Source organism: Solanum dulcamara, chromosome 12, assembly GCF_947179165.1.
Source record: "Solanum dulcamara chromosome 12, daSolDulc1.2, whole genome shotgun sequence".
NCBI lineage: Eukaryota > Viridiplantae > Streptophyta > Magnoliopsida > Solanales > Solanaceae > Solanum > Solanum dulcamara.
This window is the reverse complement of record NC_077248.1, coordinates 21,623,349-21,644,436: the sequence shown is the minus strand read 5'-3', so window position 1 is coordinate 21,644,436 and position 21,088 is coordinate 21,623,349. Positions and strand designations below refer to the sequence as shown.

At 31.1% G+C, this 21,088-nt stretch overlaps 1 protein-coding gene across 1 annotated transcript; it reads right to left on the bottom strand.

Moving 5' to 3' along the window:
* Window positions 1-18,470: 18,470 nt before the first annotated feature.
* LOC129876693 (fasciclin-like arabinogalactan protein 21) lies at window positions 18,471-19,928 on the bottom strand. The gene has a single exon (XM_055952181.1). It carries the CDS (start codon window positions 19,848-19,850, stop codon window positions 18,654-18,656), a length of 1,197 nt encoding a protein of 398 aa, XP_055808156.1. The 5' UTR covers window positions 19,851-19,928; the 3' UTR covers window positions 18,471-18,653.
* Window positions 19,929-21,088: the final 1,160 nt, after the last annotated feature.

Genomic DNA, 21,088 nt, shown 5'->3' with positions numbered 1-21,088 from the left:
CCTGTCAAAATTGGAATTTGTGGCACTTGATATTTCTGGCAAAAAATATTTGTCATGGGTACTTGATGCTGAAATCCACCTTACCGCTAAGGGTCTTGGTGATGCTATAATTGAAGGAAATACAGCATCAAGTCAGGATAAAGCAAAGGCTGTGATTTTCCTTCGTCATCATCTAGATGAAAGCCTGAAAATGGAATACTTGATAATGAAAGATCCACTTGAATTGTGGAAAGACTTAAAAGGGAGGTATGACCACCTCAGGGCAACGGTATTGCCAAGGGCTCGTTATGAGTGGATGCACTTACGGTTTCAAGATTTTAAAACTGTAATTGAGTATAATTCTGTTGTATTTAGAATAACTTCCCAATTAAAATTATGTGGGGAAACTATAAATGATGAGGACATGTTAGAAAAGACACTAACTACTTTTGATGCCTCTAATATAATATTACAGCAGCAATACCGTGAAAAAGGTTTTAAAAATACTCTGAATTGATCTCATGTCTTCTGGTGGCTGAGCAACATAATGCCCTTTTAATGAAAAATCATGAAGTCCGTCCCACTGGAACTGCTCCGTTACTGAAGGCAAATATGGTAAAAGCACATGGTCAGTCTGAAAGAAGACAAAATAAAAATCATGGCCACAATAATATACGTGGACGTGGCAATGACAGAAGACGATATAATAATCGTCGTGATGGTGGTCAACATAAAAGGGAGAACAATATCAGTTCTCAAAATGGCCCTTCAAGAAGTAACTGTCATCGTTGTGGCATAAAAGACCACTGGAAAAATGAATATCGAAAGCCTGAGCATTTTGTAAGAATTTATCAAAATTCTTTCAAAAGAAAGGCAAATAGAGGTGGTGCCTCTTCTTCTAATGCTCGAATAGAGTCACACTTGGCGTTCGAAAATAATATTGAGGCAAGGCCTTTGCATAATGATAATATTGAAGCAAATCTGGCTTTGAGGAATGGTGATTTTAATGACCTCAATGATATTACTCATTTGGAGGTTGAAGATTTTTTTAAGGATCTTAATTGATGTTTAATTTCATGTTTTTCAATATGTTGTCATTTTTATGTACTTTAAATTATCGTGTTTTTACGTTTATGTATTTGAAAATAATAATAATAATAATAAAAAATTAAAATAAAATCAAGAAAAAAATCAGGGCCACATTTTGATGATAATTGTATGTTGTTTATTACATTATGCTATTTTACAATGTTGTAATTAATTACTATTGGTGTGCTATTATTTAATCTTAATATCATATTGTTACTAAAAAATAATATTTGCTTTATTTAATGTCATTATACTAATTGTTTATTCTTGTTAATGTTTTAGACATTAATATTATATAATAATTGTATTATTTTTGCCAATAAACAAATTTTCTATACATGATGAATAATATTATATTAATTTTTTATAATTTTATTTATTTTATATCTGTTTTTAATACTTATGTATAATATTTATTTAAGGTTAATAAGTATATCTTGCCATAAATATTTTGAATTCTAAGTTCATTAAACTAATTCACTAGTAAATTATTAATATGAAATTATGTTTATTATTAACGTGTCACACCTCAGTTTGTTAATTCTTATTCTAATAATTTGGTACGTTAGGTTCATATTATTAATCATTTTTCTGTGTTACAAATTCATTACAATATAATTCCATAAACTAAATTATTGTAACATTCATCATAATTGAATCATATAATTTTTTAAATTCTAAATTACCATAATTTAACTTTTAAGAAAAAAAGGGGACTTATGTTTTTCTAGCAATATTGTTACTTATTTTATTTCTTATAATGCATTTTTATTTTATGAAGATAAATAAATTTCTCAGTCTTCAATTGGATTCAAGATGAATAATGGAGATATGTGCCTTTTGGATAGTGCCACAACTCATACGATATTAAAAGAAAAGAAATATTTCTAACATTTGATTATGAAAAAGGTCTATGTCAATACAATATCTGGTAGTACAAAATTAATTGAAGATTCTAGAAAAGCGGCCTTATTACTACTTGGAGGAACGATATTGGTAATTGATAATGCATTGTATTGTAGTAAGTCTCAAAGAAACTTGTTAAGATTCAAGGTTATTCGCCAAAATGACTATCATATTGAGACTGCAAATGAAGGAAAGGTTGAATATCTTTATATTACTACAATAAATATGGAGAAGAAAATTGTACACGAAAAATTACCTTCACTTTCTTTTGGGTTGTACCATACAAATATTGATACTGTTGAATCACATGCCATTGTAAACAAAAGGTTTACTGATTCTAATGATTTTATCATTTGGCATTACCGGTTGGGTCATCCCGGTTATAATATGATGTGCAGAATTATTGAGAATTCACATTGACACACTTTGAAGAATCAGAAAATTCTTCAATCTAAGGAATTCTCTTGTGTTGTTTGTTCCCAAGGAAAACTGATTATCAAACGATCAGTAACTAAGGTTGAGATTGAATTTCCTGTGTTTTTGAAACGTATACAGGGTGATATATGTGGGTCAATTCACCCTTCATGTGGACCATTTAAATATTAGATGGTCTTGATAGATGCATCTACAAGATGGTCACATGTATGTTTATTATCAACTCACAACATGGCTTTTGCAAGATTGTTAGCTCAAATTATAAGGTTAAGAGCACAATTTCCAGATTATGCAATAAAGACAATTTATCTTGATAATGCTGGTGAATTTACATCTCAATCATTTAATGGTTATTGTATGTCGGTTAGAATAAAAGTTGAGCATCCGGTCGCTTATGTCCATACTCAAAATGGTCTAGCGGAACCATTGATTAAACACCTCCAATTGATAGCTAGATCATCGCTAATGAGGACAAAACTTCCTATTTCAGTATGGAGGCATGCTATTTTGCATGCAGCATCACTTGTGCGCATAAGGCCATCAAATTATCATGAATTTTCCCCATTACAGTTGGCGTTTGAAAGGGAGCCAAATATATCCCATCTTAGAATATTTGGGTGTGCTGTATATGTCCCAATTGCTCCACCGCACCGCACAAAGATGGGTCTCCAAAGAAGATTGGGAATATATATTGGGTATGAATCTCTTTCTTTTATAAAATATTTGGAACCTATGACTGGAGATTTATTTATGGCAAGATTCGCTGATTGTTATTTTGATGAATCAGTATATCCAACATTAGGGGGAGAACATAAGCAGTTGAAAAATGAGATAGATTGGAATTCATTGTCACTATCTCATTTAGATCCTCGAACAAATCAATGTGAGCAAGAAGTTTAAAAGATGATTTATTTACAGAATATTGCAAATCAATTGCCAGATGCATTTACTAACCTTCCACGGGTTACTAAATCACATATCCCAGCTGCTAATGCTCAAGTTCGAGTTGATATTCCGATAAGACAAATTATTTAGGCAAATGAGTCTAGGCCACGCTTAAAACGTGGAAGACCAATTGATTCCAAAGACAAAAATCCTCGAAAAAAGAAAGGAATAAATGATTAAGATGATTATAATTTGGAAGAAAGTGCTCAAGAAGAGCCCAGAGACACAACAAATGCTGATACCACCAAGGAGGTCCAAATACCTGAAAATAGTGAGAATGAAAAAATCTCAATAAGTTATGTCTCGACAGGAAAATGGTGGAACAAAAATGATATTGTGGTCGATAATATTTTTGCTTATAATGTTGCCATTGAAATAATGCAACAAGATAAGGATCTTGAACCAAAATCTATCGATGAATACAGACAGAGAAATGATTGGCCAAGATGGAAGGATGCAATTCAAGCAGAGTTAACTTCACTTAAAAAACGTAAAGTTTTCGGATCAATAATCTGAACACCTGAAGATGTCAAGTCAGTAGGGTACAAATGAGTTTTTATGCGTAAACGAAATGAAAAGGGTGAAGTCGTAAGATATAAAACACGACTTGTAGCCCAAGGTTTTTCGCAAAGACCTGGCATTGACTATATGGAAACATATTCCCCTATGGTGGATGCAATTACCTTCAGGTATCTAATGAATTTGGCAATTCATGAAAAGCTTGAAATGCACTTAATGGACGTGGTCACTGCCTATTTATATAGCTCATTGAACCACGACATTTTTATGAAAATTCCTGAAGTGTTCAAAGTGCCTGAAGCATACAAGGATTCTTGAGACAATTGCTCAATAAAGCTTCAAAAATTCTTGTATGGGTTGAAACAATCAGGGCGAATGTGGTACAACCGTCTTAGCCAATATTTTCTAAAAGAAGGATATAAAAATAATCCAATTTTCCCTTGTGTCTTTATGAGAAGGTCTAGATCTGAATTTTTTATAATAACAGTATATGTTGATGATTTGAATATTATTGGAACTCCGAAAGAACTTTCAAAGGCAATAAAATATCTGAAAAAGGAGTTTGAAATGAAAGACCTTGGAAAGACAAAATTTTGTCTTGGTCTACAAATTGAACATTTTACAAATGGGATATTTGTCCATCAATCAACATATAGTAAAAATATTTTAAAAAGATTTTATATGGATAAAGCACATCCATTGAGTACCCCAATGGTTGTGAGATCTCTTGATATTAATAAAGATCTATTTTGACCTCATGAAAATGATGAAGAGCTTGTTGGGGCTGAAATACCATACTTTAGTGCAATTGGTGCATTAATGTATCTTGCCAACAATTCTAGACCAGATATAGCTTTCTCAGTAAACTTGTTAGCAAGATTTAGTTCTTCCCCAACATGAATACACTGAAATAGAATTAAGCATATATTCAGATACCTTCGAGGTACCATTGATGTGGGATTATTTTACTCAAATGATTCCATGTCACAATTGATCAGTTACGCAGATGCGGGATATTTATATGATCCCCATAAAGATCGATCGCAGGCAGGCTATTTATTTACATGTGGTGGTACAGCTATATCATGGCGTTCAACAAAGCAAACTATGGTTGCCACTTCCTCAAATCATGCAGAGATAATAGTCATTCATGAAGCAAGTCGAGAATGCATTTGGTTAAGATTAATAACTCAATACATTCAAGAAACATATGGCCTTTCTTTGACAAAAAACGCTCCAACAATATTATATGAAGACAATGCTGCATGTATAGCTCAACTAAAGGGAGGATACATCAAAGGAGACAGAACAAAACATATTTCACCAAAATTCTTTTTCACTCATGATCTTCAAAAGATGGGTGAAATAGATGTCCAACAAATTCGTTCAAGTGACAATTTAGCAGATATGTTTATCAAGGCATTGCCAACTTCAACCTTTGAGAAAATGAGATACAAAATTGAAATGCGTCGTCTTCGAGATGTTAAGTGATGTTTTCATCAGGGGGAGCAAAATACGCGTTGTACTCTTTTTTCCTTAGCCAGGGTTTTATCCCACCGGGTTTTCCTGGTAAGGTTTTTAATGAAGCAGCACTCAAGGCGTATTACAAGATGTGTGTACTCTTTTATTTCACTCTTTTTTCCATTGAGTTTTTCCTAGTAAGGTTTTAACGAGGCACAACATCTATGGATGTTCAGAATAACAATGTATATTATTTTTTTTGTAAAGTTTTAATGAGACACATTTCACGTGGACATCTAAGGGGGAGTGTTATCAACCAAGTAAATTGGTTGTCCACTTCACAATAGTGGATAATCCATCTACTTTTTAAGTGGGTAAATTGCCTATTAATATTTTCCTCCACTTGTAAATATGGCTATAAATATAGTCTTACTCTTCAATGTAAAAATACACAAAAGAAGAAAATTTCTACTACTCTCTCTATATTAATGCTTTCTTTATATTCTCTTGCTCTTCTTCCTTTATAAAATTGTCAAGTTAGTTAATTTATAATACAATTTATATTTTATTCATTAAATAAAATCCAAACCAATCGAATGACACTTTGGCCATCAAGCCACAAATGTGCAAAACTAATTAAGTTAATATAACCTCTAATGATATGAATGTATAGGTATGACTTATCCTCAATTATCTCTCATTATGCTCCATATCTATAAGTGCACAAAAATGCAGCTACTTAAAGAAACCATATCACTAAGAAAAGGATAAAAGAAAGAAAATATTATAAAAGTGCATTTAGAAACGAATATAAAAGTCATAAATGACTAATTTAATAAAAATAGAAACTTACAACATTCAGAATTTCATAAAAGATTAATTAAAAAGTATAATAGATAAAGAATACAAAAAAATTAAACAGATAAAAACAAATACAATATTCACATCCGTCTTAAAACTTTAATTGTAACAGTTAGATGGTAACAACAAATACATAATTAGTACATAATTTTTTGAGTTTTGGATGGCGCCTTCTCTCATAACCAATCAAAATTCAAAAGTGTTGTTCATTGAGTCAGACTAAAATATGAATCAAATAGTACAAGAATGATCCAAGCGTTTTACTACATACTTTAACTGTACAATGAAATGGCTATCTTGGATAGGAATTCTTCTCATGAAATAAAAGATAATTTATATAGATAAAAGTAGAGGAATATCAAAAGACATCTTAAAGTTTTAAATTAAATATTTAAAAGTTATGAATATAAAAAGCATAAAAGTTGCTAATATTAAGAGTAAATTGAATATATAATTAGATATGAGTTATGAAGGTGAATACTTAAAGCAAAAAAGAAATAAGAAAACTAATAAATAAATAAGTAAATAAAAGAGAAAAAAACATTACGGCAAATATCGTTATCATATTATTTATAGTGAACAAAAAATAACTACATCATAATAGTAAGACTTCAAATACAATTCTTTGATTTTTCCTTTACATGAAAGTAATAATTACTTTTATGAACTTCAGGATACGTGTATAGAAAATGCAAATTAATTTCCATGAAGTCAAATACTACTACATTAATTAAGTTATTCAAATTAATTTAGAGAAGGGGAAAATGTTTAGTTAGAATATTTAGATACACGTTTTCATGTACCAAATAAATGCACATACAATAAAATCTCTATAAATGCATATACTTGGGATCGAAAAAAAAAATTCATTTATCGAGATTATTAATTTATCGATAAGTGCATAAAATATTTATTTTATTATTTTAGAGAGTATTTTGCAGTATGTGCCATAAGAAAAAAAAATATTTGAATTAAGAATTTTCAAAAGTTTAAATCTAGGAAACTAAAAAGTGTAGTCTTTGCATATTTATTGTTTAAATCTAGAAAAGCTAAACGAATTTAGTAAATTTTAATGTTTCTAATTGTATTCATGTATATAGAATATGAAGAGATTTTATATTAACTATAAAAGGAAAAAGCTAGAAATAGTTATTGGTATTATTGACTGATTAAATATATATAAATTCTTGATGTATTCTAGTAATTATTACTTTAATATTTTTTCTGGGCCTTTAATACTTTGTTTTTAATTATTATCTAATGCATTTAGCGAGAATATTACTTTAATATAACTGGCCCAAGTCGGATCGGAAATTTTTTTCATTTAGCGAGATTATTACCTTATCAAATATTACTTTATCGAGGTTTTACTGTACTTTAATGGATATTTTCAACTTTTAATTTTTGATTTTACACCTTTTCACTTGTACTTAGTATTTATCATAATAATAATAATAATAATATAGTAACTTACCATTTACATTTAATTAATTAAATATTTTATAATATTTTGAATTAATGTAGGGGTATGATGGTAATTCAACTTTGTACTTTGGAGCTTCCCAGTTTTAATAATATACTAGTTTAGTTTACGTGCTTTGCACGTGTGCATTGCTTCAATTAACATAAAACGATAAGAAAAAGAATTTATATATAAAAAACTATTTAATGTTACACTAAATACAAAAAAAATTAAAATAAAATTGAACATTATTATATTGATACAATGATTGAATTTAATATATTTTTAACGCATAAATATGATGGATTTAATTGAATTGGTTATATTTTATTTGCAACAAATGATAAATTATTCCTATTAGTTTCTAAAGTTTAAATTGATCAATTGTTGTTATGGACTTTTAATGATACAATTGATTATTTTTTTAAATCGTGATGTACGGGCAATTTATGTGTATGTTGATTAACTTCTTAAAATAAATATTATTGAGAACTATCTAAAAACATAATTTATGTTAATATTTATAAATATAAAATAAAATTAATAACAAAAATGAGGGTAAAATAGTTTACATGCTACAATAATAATATACTCAATGAAATATTATAAAGTAAAGTTTGGGCAAAATAGAGTGTACACAAATCTTACTCTTACCTCTTGAAGATAGAAAAACTGTTTTCGAAAGAGTAAAAAAAAATTCATGTTCACAAACGAAATTTAAAGTGGACAAAATTTGAGAGAATATATAATTTCATGCTCTATTGCATCAACCCGTCAATATGCAGCTTCACATTTGCAACATTAATTCATAATTTTATAATTTTGTTGATGAGAGAAAACCTTAGAACTCATAGCTATATTTTTTTTGTTAACCTATATTTTCGCATTTTTTAATTTTTAAAATATATTTTTTTCACCATATATTTTAGAACTTCTTAATAATTAATTTTCCTAGTACCTCTTACTATATATTTTAGAATTTCATATTTTTAAAATATATTCTCTTACTATATATTTTAGAACTTCTTAATTATTAATTCTCCTAATATTGAGTAAAAATAATCATAATTTTTTAGGAATGTCATTAAATGTAGGAGGGGAAAATAAATATAGGAGGGGAAAATGGTGAACTCTTGGCTGCATTTAACGTGCACTAAATGTTTGAAACTTTGACTATTTATTACACATTTTCTAAGGAAAATGATTTATATATGTAAACATTTTAATTTTATTTTGAAAGATTTAATAATTAAAGTCTTCAAATTAATTTCAAGTCCTAAATACTATGATAATAATTAAATGATAATTATTTAAAATGTCTATTCTAAAGTATTTACTGTACACGTGTATAATGTGTTTACTAATAAAAATGCGTAAAAGAATTAAGAATAAATTAAGTGGGTTGGATGAAAGGCTCCTTAAAATCTATTACGACATATATATTGACAATTATGATCTCCCTTCGACACAATGTTTGGTCTAAGAGTGTATTTTATTCCCCTTAATCTTCATTTTTATTAATTTGATAAACCTTACAATATTTTAATTTCCCAAACAATATATATTAATTATCTAAAGAATCAATTATTATATAAAATAAATTATTATTAATAACAAAGCGCATGGCATTTCAGGGAAAAATAGCATGAATTTTTAAAAGAATTTTTTAATGAAGAACATAAAACAAAAATCAAGAAATATTACTAAATTGATCCTTATTGCTCATTACTTTTTTCTTGGATACATGATGGATATATAAATTCTTTATCTAAACGTGTACATTTTTCAGTTAATGAATTTTTAATGAAGAATATAAAACAAAAATCAAGAAATATTACCAGTTGAGTCCTCTTCTTCAACTAAGCCCCAAACTGACAGGGTCGACTAAAATCCTAAATTTATAGATTCATTATTTAAATAAAAAATAAAAAAAATAAGTTTAATTAAAGATTCAACTATAATTCCTATTTATCTATAGTAGTTAGTGCTCCTTTCTTTTCGGTCTGTCCTATCCTGACTTTCTCGCTCTCATTTTTCATATTTTTATATTGTTTTCGATATGCTTGGTTCTATCTGATCTATGTCTTGTTTCCTTGTTTTTACTCTCTTGTTCTTCTCTCTTAAGCCGAGAGTCTTTCGGAAACAGCCGACCTTTCAAGGTGGGGGTTAGGTCTGCGTACATTCTACCCTCCCGAGACCCCACATGGTAAAATTATATTGGGCTTGTTGTTGTTGTTGTTGTAAAGATTCAACTATAATACTAACAAATAATATATCAAAATATAGTTAACAACATTATCAAAACAATTAAACAAAGAAAGAAAAAAACAGAGCTAACCTTTGATTTTTATTAGGTTACTTTATTCAACGGCGACATGCTTGTTTCGCTCAATTTTTCGATAAAAAATTTCAACTGAAAGAAACAAGAGAAATCATCAAATAGAGAAATACATTGTCAATTGTAAATTATGTATAATTTCTATATAATCTTTAAAACTGCTAACTTAAAGAAATAAAGAAAGACAAAAAGAATGATGATAGTGAATGTAAAAAGAAGACTTGAATCAAATTCAAATAAGAAGAAAAAGTAGAAGTAGAAGAAGCCTATGTTTTTTTTTATAAATTTTCATCAAAAATATTACTTATATAGAATTATAAAAAAAAATTATATATAAAATAAAATTTTAATTAATTTAAAAATATAAAATATTATGATTTCTTATCTAAATTAAACAAGGAAACCTAAAGATGTTACAAATCTAATTAATAGAGAAATTGTTTTAATCGAAAAAGGACACGTGAGAAGACAAAAAGAAATATTAGGATTTCTCGTTCAATAAGGAGTCATTAAAAATCCTATTTTTTTGTACGTTTTTTTTTTCCTTTTTGGACGTTTTGAACTTTTTTTGCCCTATTTTTGGGACCTTTTTACCTATGTTTTAGAAAGCTTTTTAAAATCTTTTTTGCCTATTATTTTGAAAGTTTTTTGATAATTTTTTTTGGATCAAGTCTATTTTAGTTGGAAAAAATTCTCCGGTAGTTATTTAACCATAATAAGAAAATTTTCTCCATTTAATATTTATTATTTTATATATGGATTATTTTACGATTTTGATTATTCATGAATTAGGATTCATATTTTTTATTTATTTTATAAGCACATATTTATTATTTTATATGGATTATTCTAAAATTTTGATTATTATTGATTAATAGTTAATATCGTTAAAAAAAAAATAAGTGTATCTAAAATAGAATTTGTAATGAAAGACAAAAAATCCAATCAATATTTTAAAGATCTTCATGCTTTTAATATAATATAAATGATGATAAATATTGGAGAGACAAAAAGTTTGTTGTTTATTTATTATAGAGTGAAAAATTGAAGGAACAAAATAGTAGAATACGCCAGAGGAAGGGGTTGAGAACCTTCAACCTTGTGGTTTAACAGCCACAACTGTAACCAACTGATCTACTTCAGCTTCAGTGTTTAAGTTACAAAAATACTTCTATATCTAAAACTGAAACGAAATCCTCTGTTTTCTTTCTCATCACCACGCTAATTTTCTTGACTCGTCCAATAATATGCAATTGTTATAAAACTGAGCTTAACTTAATAATTTAAGAGCAAGAAAATAAGAGCAAGTTAGAAGAGAATTGAGAAGAAAATTATCTTATGTATTTCTGTCTTTGCCCTCTTTCATTGCCAATTCATGGCAATATATATAGAAGACAATTAGTGGGCTGCCCACTTTCAGTGGGCCCCACTTTAATAAATTATGTAGTGGACATTCCACTTACCACTCCCCCTTGGATGTCCACGTGTAATGTGTCTACATAAAAATACTTTACAAGAAATAATATACTAAGTTATTCTGATGTTGTGCCTCGTTAAAACCTTACTAGGAAAAAACCCAGTGGGAAAAGCCTAATGAAGGAAAAAGAGTACACAGATCTGGTAATACGCCTTGATTGCTGGCTCATTAAAAACCTTGCCAGAAAAACCCAGTGGGACAAAACCGTGATTAAGGAAAAAAGAGTGCAACGCGTATTTTACTCTCCCTGATGAAAACTTCATTTGATATTTTGGAGACGGCGCATTCCAACCTTATGCCTTAGCTTCTCAAAAGTTGATGTTGGTAATGCCTTTGTGAATAAATCTGCAAGATTATCACTTGAACGAACTTGTTGTACATCAATTACATCGTTCTTCTGAAGATCATGTGTGAAGAATAATTTTGGTGAAATGTATTTCGTTCTGTCTCCTTTTATGAAGCCACCTTTCAATTGAGCTATGCACGTGACATTGTCTTCGAATATAATTGTAGGTATTTTATCATTATTTTCCAGACCACATCTTTCTTTGATGAACTGTATCATCGATCTCAACCACACACATTCTCTACTTGCTTCATGAATTGCTATTATTTCAGCATGATTTGAAGAAGTAGCAACAATGGACTGCTTTGTAGATCGCCATGATATAACAGTTCCTCCGTGTGTAAATAGATAGCCTGTTTGAGATCGGGCTTTATGTGGGTCCGATAAATAACCTGCATCTGCATAACCAATAAGGTCTGCGCAACCTTTGTTAGTATAAAACAAACTCATATCAATCGTACCCTTCAGGTATCGCAAAGTGTGTTTGATACCGTTCCAATGCCTTCGTGTTGGGGAAGAATTATACCTTGCTAGCAAATTAACAGAAAATGTTATATCAGGCCTAGTTGCGTTAGCAAGATACATAAGTGCACCAATAGCACTGAGATATGGTACTTCAGGACCAAGAATTTCTTCATCCTCTCTTGGAGGTCGAAACTGATCCTTTTCCACTTCAAGTGATCGAACAACCATTGGAGTACTTAATGAATGTGCTTTATCCATGTAGAATCTTTTTAAGATCTTTTCAGTGTAGGCAGATTGATGGACAAAAACTCCGTTTGCTAAATGTTCAATTTGCAGGCCTAGACAAAGTTTTATCTTTCCGAGATCTTTCATTTCAAATTCTTTCTTTAGATATTCACTCGCCTTTTGGACCTCTTCAGGGGTTCCAATGAGATTTATGTCATCAACATAACGGCGAGTATCACAAACTCTGATTCCGTTTTCTTAATAAAAACACATGAACAAATGACATCATTTATATAGCCTTCATTTATCAAGTACTCACTGAGGCGATTATACCACATACGCCCTGATTGTTTTAAACCATATAATGATCTTTGCAGTTTTATTGAGTACATTTTCTGAGACTTTTTACATGCTTCATGCAATTTTAATCCATCTAGAATTTTCATGTAAATTTCATTATCAAGTGAACCATAAAGGTAAGCTGTAACTACATCCATTAGATGTATTTCAAGATTTTTATGTACAGCTAAACTGATGAGATATCAAAAAGTTATTCCATCCATAACTGGTGAATATGTTTCTTCATAGTTGACCCCGGGTCTTTGAGAGAATCCTTGTGCAACAAGACGTGCCTTGTATCTTACAATTTCATTTCTCTCATTTCGTTTTTGCACAAAAATCCATTTATAGCCAACTGGTTTTACACCTTCAGGGGTTTGGACTACAGGTCCAAAAATCTCACGTTTAGCAAGTGAGTCTAATTCTGATTAAATTGCATTTTGCCATTCTGGCCAATCACATCTACGTCGACATTCTTCGACGGATTTAGGCTCAAGACTTTCACTATCTTGCATGAGGTTAATTGCAACATTATATGCAAAAACATTATCCATCATAATTTTCGATCGATCTAAATTTATCTCATCACCGGTAGAACTTATTGAAAGTTCTTCATTCACTTGAGTCTCGGGTTCACTGATTTCTTCAGGAATATCAGCAATACTCAAACCTTGACCTTTTTCAGGAAGTTCGTGTGTAGTATCATCTTTATTATTTCTTACGCTTCTTTTTCTAGGATTTTTATCCTTTGAACCCAATGGTCTACCACGCTTCAGGCGTGTTTGGGATTCAGAAGCTATGATACTAGTAGATGGTCCTTTAGGGACATCAATCCGGATAGGCACATTCACTGCAGGGATATGTGATTTAGTTATCCGTTTCAAATCAGTAAATGCATCTGGCATTTGGTTTGCTATTTTTTGTAAGTGGATGATCTTCTGGACCTCCTGCTCACATGTGCGGGTACGTGGATCAAAATGTGATAGTGATGAAATTTTCCACGCAATTTCTTTTTCTTTTTTGGGTTCCTTTTTCTCTCCCCCTAATGGCGGGAAAATTATTTCATCAAACCGACAATCTGCAAATCGAGCAGTGAATAAATCTTTAGTCAACGGTTCAAGGTATCGAATTATGGAGGGTGAGTCAAACCCAACATATATGTCCAATCTTCGTTGAGGGCCCATTTTTTTACGTTGTGGTGGTGCTACAGGCACATATACCGCACAACCAAAAATTCTTAAATGGGCTATATTTGGTTCATGACCAAATACTAATTGCGACGGAGAGTATTTATTATAATGTGTCGATCTGAGATGTACAAGTGCTGTTGCATGTAAGACCCCAAACAGTAATGGGCAATTTTGTTTTCATTAGTAGAGGTCTTGCTATCAATTGTAGGCGCTTTATAAATGACTCTGCAAGGCCATTTTGAGTATGAACATGAGCAACAGGATGTTTAATTTTTATCCCAATTGATAAGCAATAATCATTAAATTTTTGGGATGTAAATTCTCCAGCATTATCAAGGCGAATGACCTTAATTGGATAATCTGGGAATTGCGCTCTCAATCTTATTATTTGTGCTAACAAATTCACAAACGTCAGGTTGCGAGATGATAACAGGCACACATGAGACCATCTAGATGATGCATCTATTAGGACCATAAAATATCTAAACAATCCACTAGGTGGATGAATAGGTCCACATATATCTCCATGTATACGCTCTAAAAAACTAGGAGATTCGATGCCAATCTTCAGGGTCGATGGTCTGGCAATTAATTTGCCTTGATAACAAGCGACACATGAAAATTCATCATTCGTAAGAATCTTCTGATTCTTTAACGGATGTCCAGTTGAATTTTCAAGAATTCGTCTCATCATTATTGATCCAGGATGACCTATTCGATCATGCCATAGCACAAATGTATTTGGATCAGTAAACTTCTGGTTTACGATCATATGTGCTTCAATTACACTAATTTTTGCATAATATAGGCCAGATGACAGAGTTGGTAATTTTTCCAAAATATATTTCTGGCCTGAGACACTCTTGATTATACCAAGATATTCAATATTCAATTCATTTAGTGTCTCAACATGATATCCATTTCTACGGATATCTTTAAAACTTAACAAGTTTCTTGGGGATTTAGAAGAAAATAGTGCATCTTATATAATAATTTTTGTCCCCTTAGGCAGAATTATAGTAGCTCTTCCGGAGCCTTCTATGATTTTTGAATTACCAGATATTGTATTAACATTAGATTTTCTTCTAAGCAAATTGGAAAAATATTTCTCGTCTTTAAAAATAGCATGAGTTGTTCCACTATCAATTACACAAATATCATCTTGATTTATCATTGATCCAAACAAGATTTGAGGCATTTCCATATTTTCTTCAATAAGAAATAAAATACGTATTAACACATGATATATTACACAAATTTTATTTATTTACATTGACTAGGAAAATACAAATATCATATTTAATACAAATAAAAAGAAATATATTTACATATTATTAGTCTTATCAATATTCATATTTTTGTCCGGAAAATTAAAGAAATCAGCTACATCCAAATGCATGGGCTCAATATTATCTTCAGAGATAAAATTCGTCTCTGGATTATTTTCTGCCCTTTTCAGAGATGCCTGATATAGCTGAACAAGGCGCTTTGATGACCGGCAAATCCGCGATCAGTGCCCCACACCCCCATAGCTATGACATATTGTTTCTGAATTATTCTTCGGTAAAGCTTCTGGCTTTTTACCCTGCCTTTTATATTGCTGGTTATTTTTCGGTGCCAGCCGAGCATCATGATTAAAATTTCTTCTTTGACCACGACCACGATTGGGGCCATGGCCTCTTTCTGATTGGTTAGAATTTGCTTGATTCACTTCAGGGAGTGACAAAGAACCAACTGGTCGACTATCATGATTTTTCATTAATAGTTCATTATGTCTTTCAGCAATAAGAAGGTGAGAAAGTAATTCAGAATATTTTTAAAATTCTTTTTCGCGATATTGCTGCTGCAGGAGCATATTCGCGGGTGGAAATGTGGAGTATGTCTTTTCAAGTTTATCTTGCTCAGTGATCTCTTCTCCGCATAAATTTAACTGAGCTATAATTCTAAACAGAGCAGAATTATATTCAGTTATATTTTTGAAATCCATTAATCTCATATTTAGCCAATCATGACGAGCTTGTGGAAGCATGACCAACTTTAGGTGGTCATATCTTTCTTTTAAATTTTTTCACAATTTAAGGGGGTCTTTTAATGTGAGATATTGTAATTTTAGCCCCTCGTCAAGATGGTGACGGAGAATATCATGGCTTTAGCACGGTCTTGATTGGATGCCATATTGTCATCTTTAATGGTGTCTGCCAGACCCATTGATTCTAAATAAATTTCGGCATCAAGTGCCCATGATGAGTAGCTTTTTCCAGAGATATCAAGAGCAGTAAATTCAATTTTTGAAATATTTGCCATTTTATGAAAATAAATTTAAATAAAACTCTTACCACTTTTGTTACCTTGAATAAATAGCAGAACTTCGTGCTGATAACGTGTTGTAAAACTGAGCTTAACTTAATAATTTAAGAGAAAGGAAATAAGAGCAAGTTAGAAGAGAATTGAGAAGAAAATTATCTTATATATTTCTGTTTATGCCCTCTTTCATTGCCAATTCATGACAATATATATAGAAGACAATTAGTGATAGAAGAGAATTAGTGGGCTGCCCACTTTCAGTGGCCCCCACTTTAATAAATTATGTAGTGGACATTCCACTTAACAGCAATATCATACTTTAATAAATTTTTTATATAAATGTACTCTTTTAGATTAATAATTATTTTTTTTAGAATATTTTTTTTATTATGATTTATAGCATATTTATCTTAATTAATAACTAAAATCACCCATTAACCCCTCCCTCCCTCCCTCTCTTGCCCTTTCTCTCTTTTTACGTCATTTCTTTTTTTATTTCTATTCTTTTTTTATCTCTTTTTTTTCCCTTTCTGTCCTTCTTCTCTTTCTTTTTTTCCATTTTTTCCATTTTCTTTCTCTTTCTCTCTCTTTTAAAAATAATAATTAATTATCTTAATTTAAAACTAATTTAAATTATATCAAAATATTTAAAATTCACACATAATACTTATGATATATTTATATTTAAAATATTTTAATGATATATTCACCACATTTTAATTATAAGATATTAAATTCAAAATCTATTATAATATTTTTTTATTTTTTCTCTTATTAACGGATTATATTATTTTATTAAAATATTTTAGTTATATATTCTTCACGTGCATTGAAATATACTTATAATATGTATAATATATTATAATTCGAATTCAATATTATACATTGTTATGAATTCAATTGTTGTTATTTCAACAAATATAATATATTTCTAACAATATAAATTAATTTGAATAGTACTGGAATGTTTAAAATTCACATATAATACTTATAATACATTTGTATTAAAAATATTTTAGTTATGTATTCATCACGTGCATTGAAACATGCATATAATATGTATAATATATTGAATTAAAAAATATTTATAATTATTTTTAATTTTTCTCTTATTAAGGATGCTAAAATATATTATTATATTAAAAATATTTTAATTATATATTCATCATGTGCATTGAAACATCACTATAATATAATATATTGAATTCAAAATCTATTATAATTATTTTTTATTTTTTTCTCTTATTAACGGAATATATTATTGTATTAAAAATATTTTAGTTATATATTCACCACCTGTATTGAAATATGTGTATAATATGTATAATATATTGAATTTAAAATGTATTACAATTATTATTTATATTTATTTCTTTTATTGGGTTAGAAATGCATTTTATATATATTTACATAGAAATTATTTAATTTAAAAAGTACCAAAATCATCATTTTCGTAATCTCTAATTCAAAATTAAGTTTTAAATTAAAATAATTAATTATTATTTTTAAAAGAGGAAAAAAGAGGAGGAAAAAAGGGACCAAAATAGAAAAGAGAGAAAAAGGAAAGAGAGGGGAAGAAAGAAGGAGAGAGAGAATGGAAAAAAGAAAGAGAAAAGAAGAAAGAGAAAAATATTTTTTTTATTATTTTGAGTAAAAAAAGTAATGCTATTTTTAGTAAAGCTAAAATATGAACTAATTAATATTATATATTGTATTATTTAAGTAATGGGGCCAACTTTAATTACTGGAAATGTTCCAAAAATCAAACAACAACTTGAGGAAACCAACTTACATTAAGAATCAGATTCATAAAACCAAAAGTGCATATATCAATTAAAGCAGCCTAGAACACTTGTTCTTTTTTGTTTGATTCATCACTCGATTCCCCACACTAATCCCCAACCCCCTGCATTGGGAAGTACCTTTCGGTGATTTGATATATCATGAACCAAATGAGCAAGCATTACATGGTTGGAGCAGTTCCAGACTCAACTTTCTGGTTGATTAATCAATCGATCATATTATTAAAATCAATCGATATCTATGCTTCTTCTTATACACTTAGTGGCAATATATTCTAGTTCTGATTTGAACCCAAATCTGGCATGAAAAATATAGGAACCTACAAATCATCAACCAAACAAACTACAAATGCTCTTCATATCAGAAACGATAACCTCATTTTACAAAAGATAACACTAAAGTAACTAGCACAAGAAGAATTGCAACCATGGATCAGAAGAATGATCAAGTGAAATTCAATTATTTACGCTATAGTTTGATACTATTAGTCAACAAACAGTAGTAAAGTTTCAGAGACCTTCATGCTCTTCAATATTCCCCATCACTGATGATCGCATGCCAGCTGGAGCAAAATCATCATGAACATCACAGACTCCAGTACCACTTCCAGAGACGTCACAGTGTGCGTGTGACTGTTCCATCTGGGCGAAGCCTTTCTGATCAGCTGTGACATGATGATGCATGTGAGGAAATGAAACTGACACTCCATGAATCACAATCCTAGTGTTATGCAATAGATCAAAATGCACAACCCTCACGTAATTAATCTTCATAGGAGCTAAAACACCTCCTCCACCGGCAGTAGTTACCACCAATTTCTGCTCGCCCTCCATCGTCGGCAACACTGTTCCCGCAGGCAAACTCACCATTTCCCCAGCCATAATCCTCCTATTTGGCACAACATGAAACCTGAAATGCGGGAGATACGCATGTCCTCCACTGGCGAAAATAGACACATCGTCTAAAGCAAATACCGTCATCGCCTTAAGCTCTGAAAGTTCAGCGTACTTCACTCTCAGCGCTAGTGCTACAATACTGTAACCGCTGTTCCGTAACCTGATAATGGAATCCTTTAACATGAAGCGCATTATAGAGAAAGGCGATGCAGAGGATATTGTAGAAACCGAATTAGGAAGAGGCAATGAGTCAAACGACAGAGAACTCATTCTCTCCACATTGCAGGAAAGAGAAGAGAGGTGCGATACAAAGCCACGCAATCCATGTACAAGAATCATTCCATTATTGAACAGATCCGGCTGAGCTACTTCAACGCCGTTGATGAAAACCTTCGGATCACGAGAAGTAGTGGAGAAAGTGACGGTGAGGCATCGATTCGGAGCTAGAGTTTCGAGCTTAGTTCCAAAGGCTAAAGAGAGGAGGAAGTGAAGCGGATAAAGTCCAGGAACAGAGTGTTCCTGAAGGAGCAGTGGGAAGGAGCAAGTAGGACAAGTGATGAGAGAAGAATCAGCTGGAGCAAAGACAGTGATTGGAGTAGCAGTGGTGGATAGATTGGCGGCAGATGCGGCGGCGGAGAATTGCTGGAAACCGAGCGAAGAGAGAACATTGGGGAAGAGAGTAGGGGAAAATGTGTGGTCGTGAGGAGATAGCATCGGCGACGGTGACTGTGAGTCAGGGAAAATTGCTGTGGCGGCAGAGATGAAGAGAGAAATGAGAATCAGAAGGAGATTGTGAGCAGAGATCGCCATTGTTGTTGTGGATCGAGAGAAAATGGGTGTGAAAAAGATGGGTCTGTGCAGGTCTATATGTAGATGCAACTTCTCACACGCAGGGCGGGAAACCCAATTCAGTTAGACAAGTCGGTTATCAGATTCCTCCATTGAATTGACACGTTTGCCCCTACCGCTAATTGTTCTTTCTACCCATGTACACTATATAATCCTTTTATACCAAAATCACAATTTTATCGGCCACAAAGTTAAAAATGCTAATTTAACTTTTATATATATTATTATTATTGAATTAGTGTCGAATACTAAAAGTTGGAATAAAACAATATTATTAGTGGAGTGATATATGTCAAATGACATTTTGAGACCTTTCAAAATGGATATAGAATAGAATGCCAACAATAACATATTTGGTGTAATTTCATAACTGAATCATCTCATCCTCGATTTCTGCATATTGTCCTTTATCAGGGCTACTTCTATCTTGTATCGGATATGTTCATTCTTAATCATTTCTCTTATAGTATTCTCACATAGCCATCTTAGTATCCTTATCTCTACAACTTTCATCTTGTACTGTCCAACACTCTGCTTCATACAACATCGTCGGTATAACCAACGCTCTATAGAACTTGCCATGAAGTGTTGGTGGCACCTTATTATCACATAAGACTCCAGATATGATCCACCAATTCATCCGCCTTACACCTATACGATGTGTGACATCATTGTTAATCTCATAATTTCCTTGGATAGTAGACCCAAGATATTTGAAACTTACTCTTTTCTGAATGGTTTGTGTATCAAGACTTACTTTACACCAACCTCAGGTGTTACATTATTGAATTTGCACTCTAAGTATTTTGTCTTGGTTTTTACTCAATTTGAATCCTTTAGACTCCAAGGTCTACCTCCAATTTAGTATTAACTCCATCTCAAATCTCGTTAATATAGATAATGTTATCCGCAAATAACATTCACCAAGGAACCTCACGTTGGATATGTCATGTTAATTCGTCCATCATCAAGGCAAATAAAAATAAGGTAAGAGTTGATCCCTGATGCAAATCCATCACAGCTAGAAAGTACTCTAAGTTTCCTCCCATAGTCCTTACCCGCGGCTTGGCTCCATCATACATGTTCTAAACTGACATGAATTCGAACTTATTCACAAAATTAGATACTTTCCTACTCACCCTCAACTCTATGACCCTCTCCCAAACTTTTATAGTGTGGCTTAGTAGTTTGATACCCCT